The 23,298-nt window shown below is 33.0% G+C and overlaps 1 protein-coding gene across 1 annotated transcript in view; it reads left to right on the plus strand.

Annotated features, from left to right (window-relative positions):
* Positions 1 to 23,298, plus strand: part of TRHDE (thyrotropin releasing hormone degrading enzyme) — a 396,236-nt gene that overhangs the window by 301,604 nt on the left and 71,334 nt on the right. Inside the window, exons 11-12 of the mRNA XM_003832902.6 lie at positions 4,507 to 4,640; positions 4,739 to 4,794. Of these exons, the coding sequence (XP_003832950.4) occupies positions 4,507 to 4,640; positions 4,739 to 4,794 (190 nt within the window). The remainder of the gene's footprint in view (positions 1 to 4,506; positions 4,641 to 4,738; positions 4,795 to 23,298) is intronic.

Genomic DNA, 23,298 nt, shown 5'->3' on the forward strand with positions numbered 1-23,298 from the left:
CCTAATATACAGCTGCAGCGTTTGCGCAGTAGATAACTGTAGGAGGCGCTATTTGCACAGGCTGTGATATGAATGGCACAGGCCCTCACCCCAAAGTTGTGTAAGGTGCGGCTTGGACATTTTAATGAAAAAGGACACATTCATAGCACTATCTTCTGTTTGATATAACATTGCCACATTTAGAATGTTAAAACTTTTGCAGATTGCCCATACGAAGATAATGTTTCCTGAAATGTTTTCTGAAAATTTTGTAAATACAAAAATCTGCAAAGTTTACAAGAGGCATCTAAAGGACTGAGCACTTTCCTGTTTTGCCTTTTCAGTTCCAGTTTAATTGTATTAAATTTTTTTATGAAGTCCTTCGTTCTGATGACTAATAAAAATTTAACAGCAAACAAAAATTAGGAAAAAATGATAAAAGATTGTTAATTTTTGTTTCCTTTTGTGTGTTGTCCCATCTCCTCTTTTTCAAGATATTGTCAACTAAATCACAATGAAAACTGTTTTTCCACAAAAACATGAAGAAAAAATTCTGTTAAATTCTTTTAAACATATGTAAAACAGTTCCATATTTAATTATAACAATCAGGTCAATGTTTTTGTAGTTTTTCATTGTCCTTAGTGATACAGATTTTATTTACATGATATTAAGGCAGTCAGTGGTGGATAATATAAAGTACAAATTAGATTTGGATCGTCCTATATTCTCGTCAGTTCAATTTTTGAAAGTACTTTGGATAAATATTTAATTAATGCCAAGGTAAAGCATAGATCATTTTAGCCTAAAAATAATTTTTAAACCAATTTTTCAGTTTTAGAAAACAGGTTGTGAAGTGTTTATCTTTTTCATTCTTATTATGCAAATACCAAAAATTCAGACATTTGTAAATGTAGTAGCTTGCATGTTGACTGGCTATTCAATTAATGGTTCATGGAGAGGAATAAATGTAATGCCACATGTTAGGAAAGAAAATATTAAAATAGAAGAGAAATTGATCCTGAAAATTAAAGCAAACATGAAAAGTAGCATAATGCAGTAGTGCTTTCTTGAAGCACTGGTTTATTTGAGACTCACAACCTTTCAAATGTGCATTATTTTGTCCCCATTTTACAAATGAGGAAATTAAGGCTTGAGAAGTAATTTGTCCAAAATATCAGTTGGTTACATAAAGAGGTGGCTTTAGAAAGTTAGCTTCCTTTGCTTCCTACCGTTCCCCTGACTCTGCAAACACACACACACACACACACACACACACACACACACCCGATTTATTGCTATGGTAGATTGCTTTACGGATCTGTCAGTTATTTAATATGATGTCTTTGATTATATGCACATGATTCTTTATAGGTTTTACAAAATATCCTCATTTGATTTTCACAAGAGTCGAGTGAGAAGACCAATATGTATTATTTTCCCTGAGTTTGTCTCACATTTTTACTCTGGTTGACCTTTTTAAAAAAATTTTAAATTCCAATTCTTTGCAACCAGCAAATATTGCATAGAGATACCTAATCTCTTTTCCCTTTTTATTCCAACAGAAAAGTAAAAAATATAAAATCTTATAAAATACCAACTACTCTGTACCTCAATAGTCTAAGCCTTGTGCCATTTTGGATACATTCTAAATATATTTTTTAATTATTATTGCCAGCATCGACATATAACTTCCATACATTTTATTATGGTACTCATCAAATACCATACCTCATTAGGCCATTGGAAAAGAGCTCTTTAAAATTAATTGCTTGCCATCAGTTAATTTGAAGAACATTTTAGGGATATAATTAACTAGAACTGAAAAGATATTTAAAAATCTATTACAAAAATTTTCAGGGAATCATTTCTCCAACGATCTCATTTGTAACAAAGGCATAAAAATATTCATGACCAGTAATAACCTTCAGGTTTTAGTAGTAAATTGAATAATGACATACTTAAAAACAATAGAAGCCTGTCTTTCTTATTCTGGTCAGACGGTGTAGAAGGTACAGCAATTATTTTCCTATTTTAATATACATATTAACTTAAATTTGACTATATCATATCTATAAGTTGTTGAAATTAAGTTTAAAAACTAGATTCAAGCAAATCAAATGGAGCTAAGTTATTCTAGTTATCTAAAATGTGAACAGGAAATAACTAAAAATATAGTTACTGTTACAGGAATGCATGACCATTTCAAACTTGTGAAAATCCAAAGTATGTGTTTATATATTAAACTTGCTTTAACATTATACTTTTTGAAAAAAATAACACTTCTTAGATAAAATTTATCAACTTTTCTCAGCTCAAGTGAATTCAAGTAGACTTTAAGTATTTTGTGTTATAAAAATCTTAGTATACTTGAAGACACTTAGAGATTAATTAATTCTGCCTTCAAGGTTGCTAAGGTTTTTACAATAAAAAAGAAACAACATTCTCAATATTTAAGTTTCAATTTTCATTCACCGAATTCAGACATTATTAATTAAGATCTCTTTTTTGAGGTTATTTTCATTTTAAAGAATGGTATTTTCTCATTTATTTGTGTAGTCATTTTTACATCTTTAAAATAGATATGAAATTCTAAATTTTTGCAGCAATTGTTTGAATAAACACACTAAATTTTGAAAACTATACAGTCATAGTTCTGGAGACTGGATAAATCATTTGCATTTTAGAAAAAATATCTGATGATTTATTTTTCTGAGTTCCATGGATTAAGTATAGTATATAAAAATAGTACATATAAATGTCTTCTTCCATTGAATCATAGATTTGGAAAGAACCTTAAGGGCCATTATTTGTCCCTCCCGTTACAAGTAAGGAAATTGAGGACCAAAGAGAATCAATAGCATAAATTTAAACACTTACGTATAGGAAAGCTGAGACAAGAATTTAGCTTTTCTTGTACTCTAGTACTCTTGTACTATAAAAGAATATAGTACTCTAATTCTTTTTCCAGTGCCATTTTCTCCCTTTCAAATCAACATTAGAATGTGAAAAATGTATATCATATTACAGTAAAAGTGTTATACCATCTTGTCTCAATAGAATATAGCATAGTAAAAATTTGGACACTGAAAGCAGGAGATATAAGATGAACCACTTCCTTTCTTGGGTAATTCAATTAACCTGTCTGAGCCTTATTTCTTTATCTGTTCTAATAGACACAATTTATAAAGGTGGTGGGAAGTTGTGATATTGGAAATGATAAAGATTAAATTTTTATATTCAGTATACTTTGGGGTAGAAGTACATTCTATTTTACTGCAGATTTAAAAAAATTGATCATCTATAATATGCATTGGGTTTATTAGTTCACTTCATTCCAGACCTGAGAAACGAGTGGTCATTTATGTCCACCCAATATGTTTTCTGGTATAAACTCTTCTTGTGTAGTCTCTACTTGAGAGAGAGTACTCTGTAAATGTATTCCTTCACGGTAATGAGAGGGAAAATTTATTTTCTATTTTGAAGTCTGAATGTGTAAAAACTTTGACATTGGAGTAAGAACTAGAGATGTATCCCTACTCAGACCAGAAGCTTATGGTTTCTGTGATGCCTTTTATGGTTCTGAGTCATTGTAGAAATTAGAGGAGACCCATGTGGTTTTGATTTTTTTTCACCTGGATGTCAGAGTATGTATGTCTGTGCGTATGTGTATACGTTTAAAGTCAACTTCACTGTGTCAATTTTATGTAACATGAGACCTGAAAATCAACAACATAATTATTAGAACTGTGAACTGTGTTTCTGTGGAGTCAATAAAGGCTAAATGTGCAGTGAATAGTGTCCTCTCTCTGTACTATTTTTGAAGGAGTTAAATATGTAAGAAGTTATAATATTGTTTTTACTTTTTATTGGCTTCTGTTAATTGAATTAGCTGGTGAGGATAATCAAATTACCATTTTCCAAAGTGATCCCAATAAGCAGAATTTATTATCTTTGTTTCTAATTCTATATGGAAATATTAAAATCTTGAACAAGTAAGATTTATTTTACTAGCATTATTGATGATGTTGAAAAGTCTGTTATTTATTAGTTCTCTCAAGAAAGCACAAGAAAAAAGGCAAACAACAGTGACTTTCAAGTAAATGAGCTCTATTGTTTTAATATTTTCTTACTGAATTGAATTAGTAGAATATGCATCTAAAACCTCTTCTTTCATTCTAGTCTTATATCCCCATACGATCTAATTAGAAGTTGCCTGAATACAGTGGTAGATTTCTAGGTTACAGTTACTTTGAGAAAGAAAATTATGTATAAGTAATGGGGTTTTGTCAAGAACAAAAATGCTAATTATAAGAAAACAATTAATTGAGATGATAGTGAGTAACCAATTAAAGGTTTTTCTAGCAAATTCTAGATGCAAGTGATTAATTAAAGAGTAGGCTTCAATTAGGTATTTAAGATGACATTCACTTAATTATTGGTATTGTTATATCTGGCATTAAGAAAACATACTTCATTTCATTTTAACTCTTGAAGTTTGAAATCTATCCCAAAAATGCTTTTTTCAGAGCACCACAGAATAACTTATTTGGACAAAGGAAGCTGGCTGCTGGGGAACATCAATCAAACTGGCTATTTTAGAGTCAACTATGACCTAAGGAACTGGAGATTATTAATTGATCAATTAATCCGGAATCATGAGGTACACTCCAGATTTGCTTATCAAAGATATTTTTTGATATGTGAACACCTGCCATTTTAATCCTAAATTATCCTATTATTTTTTCTAATTGGCCTCAGGTTCTTTCTGTCAGTAACCGAGCGGGCTTGATCGATGATGCCTTCAGCCTAGCCAGGTATGTTTTCCTGTGGATCTCCCCAATAAAAACTTGTGCCTGCAAGACTTCCTGTATTAAACTGCATAATATGTATATGTCTTTTATTTAGGACATTTAAAAAAATCTATTTCTATCTTATGTTCTTTGACTTTGGATATGAGTTCTAATTAGTCTCCCAAACTTTCTATCAATAATAGCTATAGGGTATTTCTAAGTCAGGATAAGCTTGATGAATTTCTCCACAAGGTCGATTTAACACTGAAGATTAATAGTCTCTTCCCAAATTCATTAATGAACTCTATAAAGTGACCATTGGGCCATATTTAAGTTCTGATAGAAATTACCTTGAAGCATTGGCAATTTTTCCCTGATATATACTAGTATATCTTTTAAAAATGTTTTTGAATGTTATTCATTCTAAGAAGCTTATGCTGCAAAACAGAATTAAATATTCCACTGGGTAAGACCGTTCTTGACAAAATATATATCAATCTTGTATAAGACTTTAGTTGTACTGTAGTAATATTTGTGTTATTTTAATAATTAGATTTATAATATTCAAATTAGTTATTCCTTTGAATAGTCATTAAATGAAATGTTGCTCATAAACTGAAGCTATTTGCTCAATTTTGAGACTAAAATGTAAAACAAACTCAGTCCCTTTAATATTTCATACTGTTTCACAGCCAAGTACAGTTTTAATTTTAATAATCAAATTATACAAGCTGTCAATTAAGACATAGGTGACTCTCTTTACTTACCTGGTTATCATGATTTGCCACATTTTCTTCTAAGATAATCAGGGGAAACTGGTTAGTTAGTAGTGCTGATATTAACACATGACTTATTTTAGTAATAGGCTTTTTTTCATGGGACCTGAAACTGCTTTTACAGTTTATGTATTCAATCAAAATTCAATTCTCTTCCATATGTTAAAAAGCATATTACACACTACAGGATTCTAATCCATCAAAATAATAAGCTTACACATAGAAGACTTGATAATTACTTTGATAGAAGCAAAGCCAAAGTTTGGGATCAAATTGCAGAGATTGATTTTTGTAGAAACAAGCAATATAGAGGGGACAACATAAATATATAGAGGGTGTAAAGGAAAAAATTTCAGGTGCTTTTGTATTTAAAAAAATACTCTGACTTTTGCCTCCCTTATTGCTACTAAAGAAATAAAAAACATTGCTAATAGTTTTCTTATTTGGTGAGTGATGCTGTATCAGTGCCTCATTCTGACCAGGCATGTACAATTTTAGGCACACATTTGCCTAATAATTGAATGGCAAATCTAAGGACAACTTATCAACAACGTGGAAATTGCTAATGAAATTGTACCAATTAATGTATTTGTGTAATAAGAACTGGGGTTCAGTTCTAGTAAAGATAAACGAAGGCTTTTCCATGCCATAGCACCATCTTATTGGGCAAAAATTTAGAAATAATAGAGCTACATAAAGGCCTGCTGAGTCATGTGTGGAGATAATGATTAATATGTAGCTTTTGCTCTGCAGTAAAATCTGAAGTCTTTGTAGAAAGTTTTATGTACGAAAGAAAGATTATTTTGGCACAGAAGTTTAGAGAGTCCAGAAAGCCAGAAGGATAATGTATTTAATGTGATAATGTACTGAAAGAGAAGCAGAAAAAGAGAGAGTGAGGTGTTGAGTACCACAAAGAAAGGGTAAGGAACTCAAAGAAAGCTGTTTTCATTAGCTAAGAATTATTTAGCACTTTTAAGGAGCCAAATGCTTTTCTATTTTATATATAGTAATTTGTTTAATTTTCACAACTTTATAAGATATGTAGATAGATATTATTACTATTCCCACTTTAAGTGTGAGGAAATGGAAGCTCAGAGAGGTCACACAGCTGATAATTGGGAGAGCCACAGCCTGGATCCAGGTGGTCTGTCTTCAGAGCCTCTGCCATTAACCAGAGCACTAAGCTGCTTCTTAGAAGTAATAGTATTTATTGTAATAAAAGAGCCAGAGGATATAGAAGGACTGAGGGGTTTCGAGGCAGTTGTTCATGTGAATCGTTACAGGTTTGAAATGATGGTGAGAAAGCAAGTAAGTAGTGATAGCCTAATGACAGAGGCCAGATGGAAATTAAAAGGAAGGGATCTGTTGACTCATCTGCATTAAATGATAGAAGTTATTTTTAGATGAAATATTTTATTTAATTTTAGTGGATAAATTTCTTTTTCAAAAATTAGATTTCTTCTTCCCTAAGACAGAACATTGCTTTCAATTCCAATTTTGGATGCTTTCGATTACAATTTTGGGAGCCTTATAAGTTTGAAGTAAATAATTTCATGATCATTTGTATAAATTCACCAGAAAAACATGCGAATCTCATTGAATATATATTTATAATTTGTTTTATTGCTCAAGAGATAATTTTCCTATTACAGTTAGAGTAAATAAATACAAATTTAGATTCATTTAGGCAAATTTTCTGGTCTTACTTGGAGTTAAGGATTATTCATATTTCATTGTAGTATTGTAAATATTCCATAGTTTTGCTATTCGATCTATATCAACCTTCTCTCAATCTCCTAAACACATCGTGCACTCTTTGGCTTCTTTAAAGATAACACGTAAAAGAATAGCAAATATTTATTAAATACTTACGCTCCAGGTACTGTTCTGATGCTTTTATGAATGATCTCCATCAGTCTTCTCAATGAACCAATGGAGTGGGTGTGGTTACTTGTTGACATTTTATAGCTGAGGCATTGAGATTAAGAGAGGTTAAGTTGCTTAGGTAAGGCTGCACAGCTTTTGGAGCAGGGGTGGAGGAAGTAGTTCAACCCCAAAGAGTGACACAGCAGAGTCCATGACCTCAAGTAAGAGTGACTTTGCCCATTACATGAAATTTCTTGCTATCCTCATTCCCCTTGACTATTGAGATTATTATCATACATTGAAAAAATGTATGATTTTACTCACCCTCCCTCATTGAGGACTTATCTGTCCTTCCCAGCAAAAGTAAGGTGATATTCTATGGATCTGTGTTACAGCAATTATCACCTTATTGCTCAACCACTTACTTTTCTGGGTTCCTGATAGTTCTTCGATGACGTGGAGGAGAAGCCTTTGTGTCATCCGTTTATTGCTACTGTCTACCCTAATGTTTGCTACAGGATTGTGCCCGTGTATATTTGTTACATGAATTGATAAAGTAATTGTTAATTATTTAGACTATTAACTTTATGCCACGACTTGTTGTGAGATTAAGCAAACTTGCTCTAGTCATTCTTTATTTGGTTGTTTTTTAAATATATAAATTTGCCTGAATGCATTCTAATTGTAAAGGACTAAAACAAAACAAGAGATACAATATGAAATCTTCTTTTACTCCCTTCATTCCCTGCCATTTTATCCTGCTCACAGGTAAAATATTTGGCATGTATTTATCTAGCCATTTTTTCTTTACACTTTCTTACTGTTTAGTGTTTTTTTTTTTTTTTTATGAACAGAAAGTCTATTCTCTGACTCATTTATAAAAATAAATCTGGGGATCTTTTATTGTTTCTAATTTTTCACTATTAGAATCAAGATTGCAATGAGTGTCCACGAGGAGTCTTTTGTTGTGTATGTGTATTTTTTTAAGATTTACTTTTGTAAGTTGAATTTGGGGTATGACTTTTTAAATAAATATTAGAAATTATATTCTGAAGCCTTTTCCAATTTAACCCTCCATCAACCATGTGTGAGCGGGCCCAATTTCCTCAAATCCTGCATTATAATGAATGGCATATATTTTTTAAACTTTTGACAGTCTAGTGGCAAAAGTGATTTTATAAAAGTTATTCATTACTGGTTAAAAGAAGTTGTGCATCCTTTCATATACATTTGCTGTTTGTATGTTTTCTTCTGTGAATTATCACCAAATTAGAAACAAAAGATTAAAAACCTAATAGAAAATGAGCAAAGGTATTTGCTGCTATACTTTCCTATGTATTTTGGATGTTTTTGGATATTAATCCTTTTTTGTAGCATACACTTTACAGTAGTTTTCACTCAACACTATGCTAATTATTTTTAAGCTTTGTGGTGGTTATCATCATTCAGAGATTTTTAATATATATGTCAAGGCATTCCTTTTATACCTTTCTGGTTCTGTCTCACATAGGGCTTCCCTGTCTGAAGATTTTGAAATATTCTATTTTTCTTAAGAGATTGTTTTTGTTTTACATCTGTCTCTTCAACCCTTCCTTCTCTGATCAATTTTTATGTTTAGAATGAAGTAAAGGTCTAATTTTCTTTAACTTTAATAAGTGCCAATTATTTCAATCCTACTTATTTAAAGGTTTTAATTTTTGTGGATTTGAAATGATATCTTTATCCTAATGCAAATGCCCATATTTTAGAGATTTTTTTTATTTTGCCTAACTGCTCTCTTTGTTCTTTTTTGCACCATCATATTGTTTTAATAGGTTTAGATTTATTGTATGTTGCAGTTGCCCAAATTTTATCTTGTTCTTATTCAGAATCTTACGTATTTCTGTTCAATATAAATTTTAGAGTCATTTTGACAAACTCTACTAAAAAATCACACTACAGTTATGACTAGATATGCATTAGATTTATAAATCAATTTGTACAGTATTAACATCTTTTCAAATTTGAGTTTTCCAATGACAATGTTATTTGTCTTCATTTATTCAGGTCCCAAAGTTAAGCCCTATGGTTTTATGTACATGGGTTCTGGTAATATTGTGTTATTTCCTCATTTTTGAAAAGGTATATGCTGCTTTACAGTCTGGCACTGTTTTCACACTTACATATTATAAATTTCAATGCTTGCAGTTAGGGAATCAATTAATTGCCTTGCAAGTTCTATTGTATTATGGCTTGCACTTTAAAATTAGTAACTAAAATGCCTAGATATTTGTGTTGTTGGGTGTTTGTATTTGTTTTTTGTTTTTTGAGTTGGAGTTTCACTCTTGTTACCCAGGCCAGAGTGCAATGGCGTGATCTTGTCTCACTGCAACCTCTGCCTCCTGGGTTGAAGTGATTCTCCTGCCTCAGCCTCCTGAGTAGCTGGGATTACAGGCACCTACCACCATACCTAGCTAGTTTTGTATTTTTATTAAAGACAGGGTTTCACCACGTTGGTCAGGCTAGTCTTGAACTGCTGACCTCAGGTGATCCACCCACCTTGGCCTCCCAAAGGGCTGGGATTACAGGCGTGAGCCACAGTGCCTTGCCTGTTTTTGTTTTTTGTTTGTTTGTTTGTTTGTTTCGATAAAGCATGGTTATATTGGGGGATATAAAAGTGAACAAGATGCATTTCTTATTTTCAGTGAACTCACAATCTAGCAGGGAAGATGCATGGTACGTAACTAACTATATTCAGTATATACATTCTATGAATAAAATGTTATGAAAGCATTAAGGAGTAAAGAATTAGTGTGGCCTAGGAAGATTATGGAAAACATCAAAATATCCTATAGGAAATACCATCGGGAGAGTGAAAGTTTACTATGGAAATACATTAAATGCTTAAAAGTAAGAGAATGAAAGCAAAAAAAAAAGTATAAACTAGAGAATAAACGTATGGCAGAACTATTACAGCAGCAATGCCTCATGGCACAATTTGGATAAAGCAGAGATTTGAGATTTCTCTGGAGTGGAATTGGCAGCTAGATAAGGTGAAAATTCTTACTTAATTGTTGAAATTATTTATCAGTTATTATATGATAGAAACTAAATATTTAGAAGATTTGCAATAGAAAATATAATCAACAGGTTGGGTATTTAAAGCTTTTAACATGCTCTGAGTACAATTTTTTAAAGTTATAAATGTGCATATCACTGGGTTGTGAATTCACATGGCATTATTTGAAAATATCCAAAATACATGAAAATTATTTGGAAAATTGTGTATACCCAAAAGCATTACAGGGTTAAATCATGATCATCATTATCATCATCATCATAAATATCATCATAGTCCTCCTTGCCCTGGGCAGTTACTATGTTAATTTTAAAAATGTAGTTACCAGTTTCCTGGAATATTCAATTTTGCAAAACACGTGCAAATCTATTGTGTTTTTAATATCATAACATACTTTTTTTAGCATGTGTAACATTTTTAAAATTATGTTATAGACTACTCTGTTAAAAAATCCAGTCGTTTACAAATTTTCCCATGATGAGGGCAAATTATTTTTAGTTCACAAACTTTGTTAAGAAATAAGACGTTATTTTTTTGTAAATTATTAGTGTTTTATTAAAAAGCATAAGGACCTGTGTCTAGAGATTATGTTTGTCCCTCTTAGAAGTGCTGTAGGCACCGGGCGCAGTGGCTTACACCTGTAATCCCAGCATTTTGGGAGGCCGAGGTGGGCAGATCACGAGGTCAGGAGATCAAGACCATCCTTGCTAACATGGTGAAACCCCGTCTCTACTAAAAATACAAAAAATCAGCCGGGCAAGGTGGCAGGCGCCTGTAGTTCCAGCTACTCGGGAGGCTGAGGCAGGAGAACTGCTTGAACCCGGGAGGCGGAACTTGTAGTGAGCCAAGATGGTGCCACTGCACTCCAGCCTGGGCGACGGAGCGAGACTCCATCTCAAAAAAAAAAAAAAAAAAAAAAAAAAAAAGGGCTGTAGGCACTGGAGAGCAGTCATCAGTAATGCATAATATATGTTTGATGAATATATAAGTTAAAAAATAATATGCTTTTATTTACTTGTCTAACAGCTTATACATTTGAGATATATTAGAAGCCTGGGAATTCAGCATAATAGCCACTGAAAATATAATGGCTAAAGAAGAAGAAAATTATGAGAACATTTCAAAAACTTACAGATTTTTTTTTTTCATTTCTGAGCCTGGTTTCAGAAATGGAAACAGCATTGTTAAAATAACCTTAACAACATTTGCAAACTGGGGAAGTAATTTGCTCCGTTTGGGACTTTTTTCGGCATGGTTTTTGTTAGAAGTTCTTTTGTGTCTTCTGGATGGCTCTCTTGTACCTCGTTTAAGGTTTCTCTTGCAAAACATATGTTGATCATTTTTTCACTTATTGCAGAAAATAGTAGTATAATGTGCCTGAAAAGCAAGTGCACCCTGACCCTGGCTAGATGAGTAGCAGTTTTTCCTGCTTTGATAGCTGGTTGTTTAAATGTGTAATGTGCTAAAGTTTCAAAAATGAAATTGAGAAGGAATTATAAACCTTTTGTGAGAAATACTTTGGCAGACTGGACTTTTTGTTTTGATTTCCTCATTCTATAATGGAGATAACAGGACTACATCACTTCAACTGAAAACTGCCATGAAAAACCTCATTAAGGATCCTAGATCCCTCTAATATCCTGCCTAATGCTTTATAAATGTTGATTTTATGAAGGATGCTTCAAAATTATTTATTTAATCCCTATCTTTTTCTGTTTTTACAGTACTATACAAATCTCAGTATAAACATTTTTCTTTTAGTTGTGTTTTACAATGAAATTATGAGCATTATTAATAATAATAGAACATTGATTTGAATGTATTGTTTATTGCTGTCATTGGACATGGAGAGAAGGATGACTCTTCAGCTGTTTGTATTAGATTCATTTGGGAGTGGCGTCCATGTATGGTTATAGCTCTTAGTTATCTTTTGTTAAACCACCAGAATATGTGTGCAAAAGGATAAATGTTAAATGATTATGAAGTCCTGAAAGTTATAAAATTATTTTTGCAAACTACGATTTATCATTGACTATATGCTTCCACTCTTCTGCCATTGACCAAAAGTTATTAAAATTAGCTTGTTGTTATCCTCTCAGCCTTTCTAACCGGTATAGGTTGTTCCATGATATGAGCAGTGTCTCACAGTGAATCCTTCCAGGAGCTTCATGGCCATTCCCAAAAGATCACATTTCTCACATCTCTGAGGATGGGGATTCTAATTATCTATTTGTCATCATCAGTGAAGGCTCAGTCTTGAGACATGCAAAAAAAGTCACCTTGAAGCATTCCTGTTTTATACCTTTCTGCCTGCAATTATTTAAAAATTCATATCCAAAACACCTCTAAATTAGTCTTAGTTTATGCAACACTTTGCCACAGATAAATGTTAAAAATAGTCTGAAAACATTTTCAGGACATTTAACTGTAACAAGCTGGGAATCTTTAGACTTATTTCTATTATAACCCAGTAAAAGCCTAGAGTATATTTCTGGATTTTCAAGCTACACTGTTTCTGCAGGAATATGCTGGTTTGCTCAAGGTTAGAGATTGAGTTAATACATTCCTTTGAGCTGTCTTTAGAAATCTGTTGAGGGTGGAGTCACAGATGTTGTCCTTGGGATGAGGATTTATGAGGAGCTACTATACCAGGTACTTATGAGAAGTACAAATCTCCTGAGGCATTAAGGGCAGGCTTGTGGCTCTAAAGGATGGCAAACTTTCTTAGAGACTTTTAGATTGTGCTGCATTAAATCAAAAGCAAATTTGTAACCTTCCAGTACCAAATTTGTGTTTCATCTCTATAGGAGAAAATGTTTTAATATTAATGCCTACTGTCTGAGAGTGCTGAGTAGAAAGTAAAAGCAAAGTATTTTGACATTATTCTGTAGGTTTGGTCCATTTTATTTTTTTTTCAATTGACATAATATTTTATGTATTTATCATATACAACATGAAGTTTTGAAGTATATGTATGTTGTGAAATGGTTCAGTATTGCTAATTCTTGTGTGCATGATCTTACATTATTTTTGTGATGAGAACACAACATTCACTCTCTTAGCATTTTTCAAGAATACAATATATTGTCATTAACTATAGTCATCAAGCTGTACAATAGATCTCTTGAAATTATTCCTTTAATATAACTATAATTTTGAATCCTTTGGCCAATATCTTCCCAGCTCTTTTTCCTCCAACAACCCTAGCCTCTGGCAACCACTGTTCTAGTCTCTATTTCTATGAGATCATCTTTTTTAGATTCCACATATAAGTGAGATTATGTGGTATTTTCCCTTCTGTGCCTGGCTTATTTCACTTAACATAATGTCCTCCAGGTTCATCCATGTTGTCACAAATGAGAGAATTTCCTTTTTTATGGGTAAATAGTGTTCCATTTTGTGTATATACCACATTTTCTTTATCAGTTCATCCATTGATAGAAACTTAGGTTAATTCCATATTTGGCTATTGTGAATAACTTTGCTGCAATAAATATGAAAGTGCAGATATCTCTTTGACAGCAACAGTACTCTAAAAATATCATATTGTCCCTATATTCTCCTAATAAGCATATAGCCAGTGTAGAGCCTTTGTGTTGGGAAAATCTTATCTTTTTGTCACTATTTTTATCATCTTCTGAGGGAAGCTCTGCCTCTGCCTGGTGCCTGCCATTTAACTGACTACTATTATCTGCACATGCCTGAACATGATCAGTCTATACCATGGCTGTTGGCAACCATTTGCTTGAAATTGCTTAGCTAGTATGGGACTATAGCCTCTACAAGTCATTTTATGTCTGTTTCTTCATATCATTTTTAATTTTATTAGAATTTATATGTTGATCATTTCTGTATTGTAGAAATTCATTTCGTCTTTTCTCTTTCTTCTTTGTCTTACATTTTAAACACTAATCTAAGTCTGTATAATTTGATTTCCTTTCCCAATTGATAAGAGCATTGGCTATCAGGTTACATAGAGTTGGAATTCTTGCTCTATGAAATAATTGACAATAAATAAATGTTATTTAAATAAATGTTATTTTTATTCTCTCCCTTTCCTACATTCACAACACGTACTTATGGTCACTCCACAGTAAATAGACATCATTGTTGTTTCCTCTATACTACCTTACAATCCACCATATTCATTGATCTTCTGAACCAACCCCTTTCCTAGGCTGCCCCAAACCATCTGTAAACACACATCCTAATGCCGACTCTAAGAGGAAGTAGAATATGACTAAAGCATACCTGGTTTTGCTTCTGCTAAAGAGGACAGAAACTACTTGCTTTTTGATTTGTTGTAAGAAGTCTGACAGGGACTCAGCCAAAATGGGACATTCTATTCTACCAGAAAAGAAAATGAGAGTTTTGAGGTAGACAAAGACTACTGAAAAATTAAACTGAATCCTTCTGGCATTTGTCCTGTCAATGTAAAAGCCTCATTTTTATAAAGATCTCTATCTACTCTGTTTCTCAAACAACTCAAAATAAAAATCCTCTTATTTTTATTATGATTAAACTCTAAAAAAATTTTTAAGATGAGGAATATATGAATACAGGCACTAATACAGGCTTTATGTTTGGGTAATTACTTATTGCTTTAAGTTGTCTCATTACGATCTTTTCCCACCTCAGAACAAAGAGTCAGAGGAGCCCTCTGATAATCATCTTTCTTACTAAACATGCTGATTAGCCAATGATAAAGTAAAGAGCTGCTCATATTTTTTATCCCAGAACTCATGAAATCTATTTTTGGCTTCAACTATAGGCAAGGTAGCAATGCTATCATGATAAGAATAAGATAATAGAAAATAAGCATTTTACATTATTTTACACTAGTCATAAATATAAAAGATTCCATTTTTAACTGTGAAAAGGTGATAATTTGGGGAAGAAGATAAAGGAAATCTAGTTCTAAGATTTTGTGCAATGAAGTGAGTGGTTAATTTGAAGTAACATACACTTTGTTTGTGTGGGAAATCGTAAAGCCTTAGGAGGAGATTTGAAATACATGATGTTCTCTCTTAATTGCATGCAATTTGAGCTATTCCTTGTGGAATGCTTCTAATATCCTTATGTGGAGTGGAGTATCAGTGAAGAGGCCTTCACTATTTTGGATGTAAGAAAACATCAGATTAGGAAAATCTGACTTGTTGCAACTATGTCAACGCTTGCTTAATGTTTAAGATGTGAGTACAGGCCAACACAGAAGCTAAGAAGTAGTTCTGAGCCCTGTGAACTCAGATCACATTTGAATCACAGATTAGATTCTTCCTTCCTAAACTAGGAATGGCCTGGAGTGCAGTTGATTCACGCCTCTAATGGGAGGTAGCAGAGGTTTCCTGTTGCTCAGCTGCTTCATCTAATTAGGGTGAGGATTAAACAGAAATTCAATATAAACTCTCCAGGACACCAGGTGGTCATGCTAACCAAAAGGAAAAAAAAAAAGAGTTTGCAATAAGGAAGAAAATATTGTTAGTCTAGAAGTCTGTGTTTGACAAATTCGAGTAAGGCTAATAGGCCCTGAAGAGAATAATGATTGAATATCAGAATTTTATGTGGATGCTAACTTAAACACACTCTAAATTAGAGGGCAGTTATTGGGAATGCTGTCAAAAATGCCAAAATAGAAAGAACTATAGATGAAAATTAGTTGGTGTTGCATTCCCAGTGTGCAAATATAAAAAAGTTAATTGTGTAAGCTGAGGGCAGATCATGAATTTTATCCATGACATGTTGAGGGAAATATTACTTATCCTTTTTCAACTGATAGTGAAACTACAATTATTCACGGAAAAATAGTTACTGTGCAGAGCAATTAAGTCTCTGGCCTCCCAGTTTACTGCAGTTTTTAAATTTTCATCTTTGTAGAGTTTCCCAGTTTCCTATTTCCCTTTATTTTAAAATGTTTTTGAATTCTGTTGAATTTTAACATTGGTAGATTATCAGTTTTTTTAAGTATGGAGAGTTGAGAAATGCTTAGGAAAATTTTTGTTTCAACAGATGCAATATGTAGGTTATTTCAATAAATTAGGTATCAGTGTAGCCATTAATGAATTTGTAGATAGATGATAGATTGGTAGTTACGTAGATAGATTAGATAGATAGATGATAGGCAGATGAATTATCTGAAAGTAAGTAGATCTAAAAGTAGATGGATAACAAAGATAGAGCCATAACACTTCATGCTATGGTGAAATCACTATATTTAGCCTCAGAAAGACATCTTTGTTATGGTGTCATATTAAAAAAATTATACAGAATTTTAAAATTAAAAGATTGCAGCTCATATGTAGTTAAAATGAATTCAAGTGATTTTCTTGGTGGAATAAAGATATTACTGAGAGATAAGTATTTTATATACATGAATTATATACTAAATAGCTGTCACATGTAACATAAGTTACAAGGGTTTGATGCAGAAATTTTAAAATATTCACCTACTTCAAAGATATGGTAAACTAAATGTAAGGCAGAAATATGTTCTTAATTTGTTGGTCTGTTTTTTAAATTTTAAAATTTTAAAAACACATAAAAGCTTATAGGAAAATCTTTCAATATTTAGTTACCAGGTTTGTATGTGCTATCATCATTCAATACCTATTTCTCATTGCAAACAAGTCAGTTTCTGAAGTGTATATCCACAATATTAAATGAACTATATGTTCCCCTTATCCTGTACTGGTAAGCGATCAGCAAGCATCTTTCACGGACAAAATAAAGATCGTAAGAAGCATGAGAAGCACTTCACAATGCTTATAGTGCGTTGACCTTTCTCATTTTAATTTTTGATGCTTGTTAGTAAGAATAATTAACAAATGGCAAATTCTGTAATACAACGTTAGTCAGTATTATCTTTCTGTTATTTAATAGCTTTGTACATTTGGAAAAGAGTTATTTTAAATATGGTGGTCAGGGAAGCCCTCACTTTCCAGTTGATACTTGAGCAGTAGTTTGAAAGAAGTAAATAAGGGAACCACCTGAGTAGAGCATTCCAGAGGAACAGCAAGCGCAAAGGCCCTGAGGGAGCATGTGCTTGGAATGTTTAAGAAAAAGAGATAGGTAGATGTGGCTCTAATGGAGTGAGTAAGGAGCATTGCAGGCTGAATGTGTTTAGGCAGGAAAAGGACATTGATCATGTAATAAACTATTGTGAGAATTTGCAGTTTTTTTCAGAGTAAAAGGTAAAGCATATGGGAGGGTTTTGAGCAGAAGAGTGACATGACCAGGCCTGTGTTTTTAAAGGATCACTGACTCTGTCTGCTCTGTTAAGAATATACTATGAGGGAATGAGTGTGGAAGCAGGGAGCCTAGTTAGAAAGGTCATCAGGACAAACTCCATAAAGACTGTTGTTGAAGATGATACTATGGCTATTTACCTGGTGTATTAGTCCATTCTCATGCTGCTATGAAGAAATGCCTGAGACTGGGTAACTTATAAAGGAAAGAGATTTAATTGACTCACAGTTCTGCATGGCTGGGATGACCTCAGGAAACTTACAATCATGGTGGAAAGGGAAGCAAACATGTCCTTCTTCACAAGGCAGTAGGAAAAGGAAGTGGAAAGCAAAGAGGGAAAAACCCCTTTTAAAACCATCAGATCTCCTGAGAACTCACTATCACAAGAACAACATGAAGGTAACCACCCTCATGATTCAATTACCTCGCACTAGGTTTCTCCCACACGTGGGGATCATGCGAACTACAAGATGAGATTCGGGTGGGGACATAGCAAAACGATATCACCTGGTAAGGATCAAGAGATGCCCAGAGCACCCTGGTAGCCTCTGGAGTGACAAGAGGTTCACATATCACAGTTGAGATGCATGCAGATGTTTTCCTTTAAACATCAGTCATTATGTTGGGTGAATAATGTATTTTCTTATGATAGATCTAATTCGTATTTCTCTGATGACCAATGATGTTGAGACTCTTTTCATATGCTCATTTGCTTTTCTTTTTTTCTTTCTATTGCACTTTTTTTTTTTTTCTTACACTTTAAGTTCTGGGATACATGTGCAGAACATGCAGGTTTGTTACATAGGTATACATGTGCCATGGTGGTTTGCTGCACCCATCAACCCATCATCTAGGTTTTAAGCCCCACATGCATTAGGGGTTTCTATTTGATAGAATTTACCATACATATTTGATAAAATTTACCATCAGATGGGTGTGATGCCATGTGAGCCTGAAATTCTCCGTATGGGAAGGTCCTTAATCGTGAATTTAATTTTGCTCATTGGTAGAGAGCTGTTCAAATTTTCTGTTTCTTCTTGAGTCTATTTTGGTAATTTGTCCATTTCATCTAGGTCATTACAGTCATTGGGATAGACTTATATATAATATTCTCTTATTATTCTTATAAAGTCTATGAGTTTTGTGAAAATGATTTCTCTCTTATTACAGACATTGATGTTTTGTTTTCTCTCTTTTTTGTGATTCTTTTAATTAGAGTTAATTTTTTGATATTCTCAAAGAATCGGTTTCTGGTCTTGTTAATTTTTAAATTATTCTATTTTCTATTTCATTTATTTCTACTCTTATCTTTATTGTTTACTTCTGTTTGCTTAGAATTTAATCTGCTTTACTGTTTCTAGTTTTTTAAATGGAGTCTTAGATTGCTGATTGAGATATTTTTTCTTTTCAACATATGCATTTAAAGCCATACAATTTCCTCAAAGCACAGTTTTATTAGTGTGCCATAAAATTTTATATATGTTATCATTCAGTTTAAAATATTTTCTAATTTCCTATGTGATTTCTTCTTGAGAAAAATGATTACTCAAGTATATTACTTAATTTATATATTTTTTGTTTTTATTGATATTTTATTATTTGTTATTTTTAAAACAATTCCATTGTGGTTAGAGAACATACTCTATATGATTTCAAACTTTATATTTTCAGTCTTGTTTTATGGCCCAGATATTACTCTATCCAAGTAAACATACCATATGTACATAAGAAGAATGTGTATTCTGCTGTTGATCAGAGCATTTAAATCAAGATGAATAGTAGTGCTATTCAGAATTATGTATTTGTTGATATTTTGACTAGTATTATAAACTGATGAGAGAATGGTCTTATAAGTTTTAGTCATTTGGAAACTATCTAGTTCTCATTTTGATTCAGTCAATTTTTGCTTTATATATTTTTGTTAATGGGGTCACATACACATTTCTGTTTATCTCTCTGATTAATTGATTTTTTATCATTATGAAGTATCTTCCTTGTACCTGGTGATACATTTTATTGTGAAATTTATTTTATCTGCTATTAATATGGTCACTCCAGCCTTCTTAATCTTATTTTTTGCATGCTATTACTTTTAATATATTTGCTGGAAATATCTCTGTATCTTTACACTCAAAATGCATGTTTATACAGCTTATAATTTAAAAAATTTTTATTCTGACAATCTCTGCCTTTTCATGAGAATGTTTAGTCTTTTAGTATATAATGTAATTATTGATTCAGTTGGATTTAGGTCTGTCATTTTGTTGTTATTGTTTTCTTCTTGTCTGTTATTGTTCCCTCTATCTTTTTATTATCTAGATAATTTCAGAATTACTTTTTGTTTTTTCCATTTGTATTAGTCTGTTCTCACACTGAGACTGGGTAATATAAAGAAAAAGGGGTTTAATCAACTCACAGTTTCACATGGCTGGGGAAGCCTCACAATCATTGCGGAAGGCAAAGGAGGAGCAAAGGCATGTCTTACGTGGTAATAGGCAGGAGACTGTGTGCAGGGAAGCTGCTCTTTTTAAAACCATTAAATCTTATGAGACTTATTCACTATAATGAGAACAGCATGGAAAAACCCAGCCCCATGATTCAATTACTTCCCACTGGGTCCCTCCTACAACATGAGGATTATGGAAACTACAATTCAAGATGAGATTTGGGTGTGGACACAACCAATCTATATCACTGTTGGATTTTGAGCTATGTTTCTTTGCATAATTTTTCTACATTACTCTACATACTATAATAAGCATCTTTAACTTTTCATTTATTTTATGGTTAACAATTTACCCCACCAAATAAAATATAGAAATCCTCCAACCACATAAGTCCATATGCTATTTGCTTCCTGCCTTTGTATTAAAATATACATATAATGTATGCATATATATACTTTAAAAAACCCAAAAGAAAATGTTATAATTGTAAAAACATTTATATGCTTATGAAGAAATTAAGAAAAAAAGATGAAAAATAATTTTGCACATACCCTAATATTTGCCAGTTTTTGAATTATTCAATTTCTAAGGATATGGGTTTTCTTTTTTTTTGCTATTATTTCCTGAAGTGAAATTCTGCTGACAAAAATTCTCTAAGAGTTTTATATGAAGATTTCTTCATTTTGTTTTTGGTCTTGAAGAATTTTTTTTTATTATTATTATAGAACTATGGATTGATAGTGTCTTTCACCCACCACTTTAAACATTTTTTTTCAATGTCTTCTGGCCTCAATAGTTTCTGATGAGAAATCAGCCATTAATTTCCCATTATTTCCGTATGCAATTGTATATTTTTTTCCTCCTGTATTCAAAGTGTGATTTTTATCTTTGACTTTTGACAGTTTAACTATGATATATGCATGCAAGCACTTGCTGCTTATTCTGTATGGTATTTGTTTAGCATTTTGTATTTGCAAATTTTTTTCATTAAATTTGAAAAATAAGCTTGGCTATTAATAAGTTTTTTTCTTTCCCATTTGCTCTTTATGCAATTTATATTATTCCAGTTATACTTAATGTGAGCCATTTGGCATTATCTACCTTCTCCCTGGTATTCTTTGCCAAGAATAATTTGTATAGATCTCTTTCCGAATTTACCTTTTCTTCTCTTCATTTCCCCCATGTTCAACCAGCTGTTAAGTTTATCCAGTGAAACTGTATTTTTTAGCTCTTGAATTTCCATTTGGTTATTTTTATATGTTTCTATATTTCTTCTGAAATTTTATATTTCTTACCTGAGTTTTACATACCATGAGTACATGCTTTATATTAGTTCTTTGAGGACAGTTATAAAAGCCAAAGTACTTGCGTTAGTTCCAACATCTGGTTCATTTCAGTAACAAGGTTAATTGATTTTTTAATGTATGTTCTATTATTTTGATTCCTCATAAGTTAGTTATTTTTGGATTATATACTTGGTAATTTGCACATTAAGTTGTGGTGATTTTTTTTTCTCTCTCTCTCTATTTTTGTTGTTTCCTTTATTTTTCCAAGTAATTTTCTTGGTTGGGTTTGAAATGCAGTTTTTCTGTAGAGGCAGCTCTAGTATTAGTTAAGGCCTTTTGCTTGTAGGTGATTTTTTTTTCTTTTTTTTCTTTTTTTTTTTTTTTCTTCTTTGAGACGAAGTCTCACTCTTGCTACTCAGGCTGAAGCGCAATGGTGCGATCTCGGCTCACTGCAACCTCCACCTCCCGGGTTCAAGTGATTCTCCTGCCTCAGCGTCCCGAGTAGCTGGGATTACAGACACCTGCCACCATGCCTGGATAATTTTGTTGTATTTTTAGTAGAGACACGGTTTTGCCATGTTGGCCAGGCTGGTCTTGAACTCCTGACCTCAGGTGATCCACCAGCCTCGGCCTCCCAAAGTGCTGGGATTACAGGTGTGAGCACCGCGCCCGGCTGGTGAAATTTTTAAAATCCCTTTCATATGTGAGTGCTACAGTGATCAGCCAGAAAAGTGAGTAGAGTTGAGGAATATGCTCGCTGTCTCTTTCATTTTTGGGATCTCCTACTCACTTCAGTGTTTATGGTTTCCAAGTTCATTTTTGGTTGCCAGTCCAGAAAGGCTGTGTTTCCACATGTTTTTTGCTGTCACTATGCCACTATACATGCTGTAGAAATTGCACTTAGCCCCAGTCTAAAAGGGAAACCTCACCCCTATTTTATAGATAAAGTGTCTAAGGTTCAGAAAGGGTAAACTTGTTTGCACAACTTTCAATCTATTATTAAATGTAAGAGTTGGAATTCATCAAAACCAATCTAAGTGACTCCAAAGATCATGTTCTTTTATTGTCACCCTTACAGCAGTTTTTTCAGAGGAATAAATTCAGTGATACATTTATGCTCATTGGGACAATAATGAATATTACACAGGTTTTTTTTTTTGAGAGGGAGTTTTACTCTTTTATTATTATTATTATTTCACTTTAAGTTCTAGGGTACCTGTGCACAACGTGCAGGTTTGTTACATATGTATACATGTGCCATGTTGGTGTGCTGCACCTGTTAACTCATCATTTACATTAGGTATATCTCCTAATGCTATCCCTCCCCCCTCCTCCCACCCCCCTGGCAGGCCCTGTGTGTAATGTTCCCCACCCTGTGTCCATGTGTTCTCATTGTTCAATTCCCACCTATGAGTGCGAACACGCAGTGTTTGGTTTTCTGTCCTTGCGATAGTTTGCTCAAAATGATGGTCTCCAGCTTTATCTATGTCCCTGCAAAGGACATGAACTCATCCTTTTTTATGGCTGCATAGTATTCTGTGGTGTGTATGTGCCTCATTTTCTTAATCCAGTCTATCATTGATGGACATTTGGGTTGGTTCCATGTTTTGGCTATTGTGAATAGTGCCACAATAAACATACCTGTGCATGTGTCTTTATAGCAGTATGATTTATAATCCTTTGGGTATATGCCCAGTAATGGGATGGCTGGGTCAAATGGTATTTCTAGTTCTAGATCCTTGAGGAATCTCCACGCTGACTTCCACAATGGTTGAACTAGTTTACAGTCCCACCAACAGTGTAAAAGCATTCCTATTTCTCCACATCCTCTCCAGCACCCGTTGTTTCCTGAC

Source organism: Pan paniscus, chromosome 10 (assembly GCF_029289425.2).
Source record: "Pan paniscus chromosome 10, NHGRI_mPanPan1-v2.0_pri, whole genome shotgun sequence".
Taxonomy (NCBI): domain Eukaryota; kingdom Metazoa; phylum Chordata; class Mammalia; order Primates; family Hominidae; genus Pan; species Pan paniscus.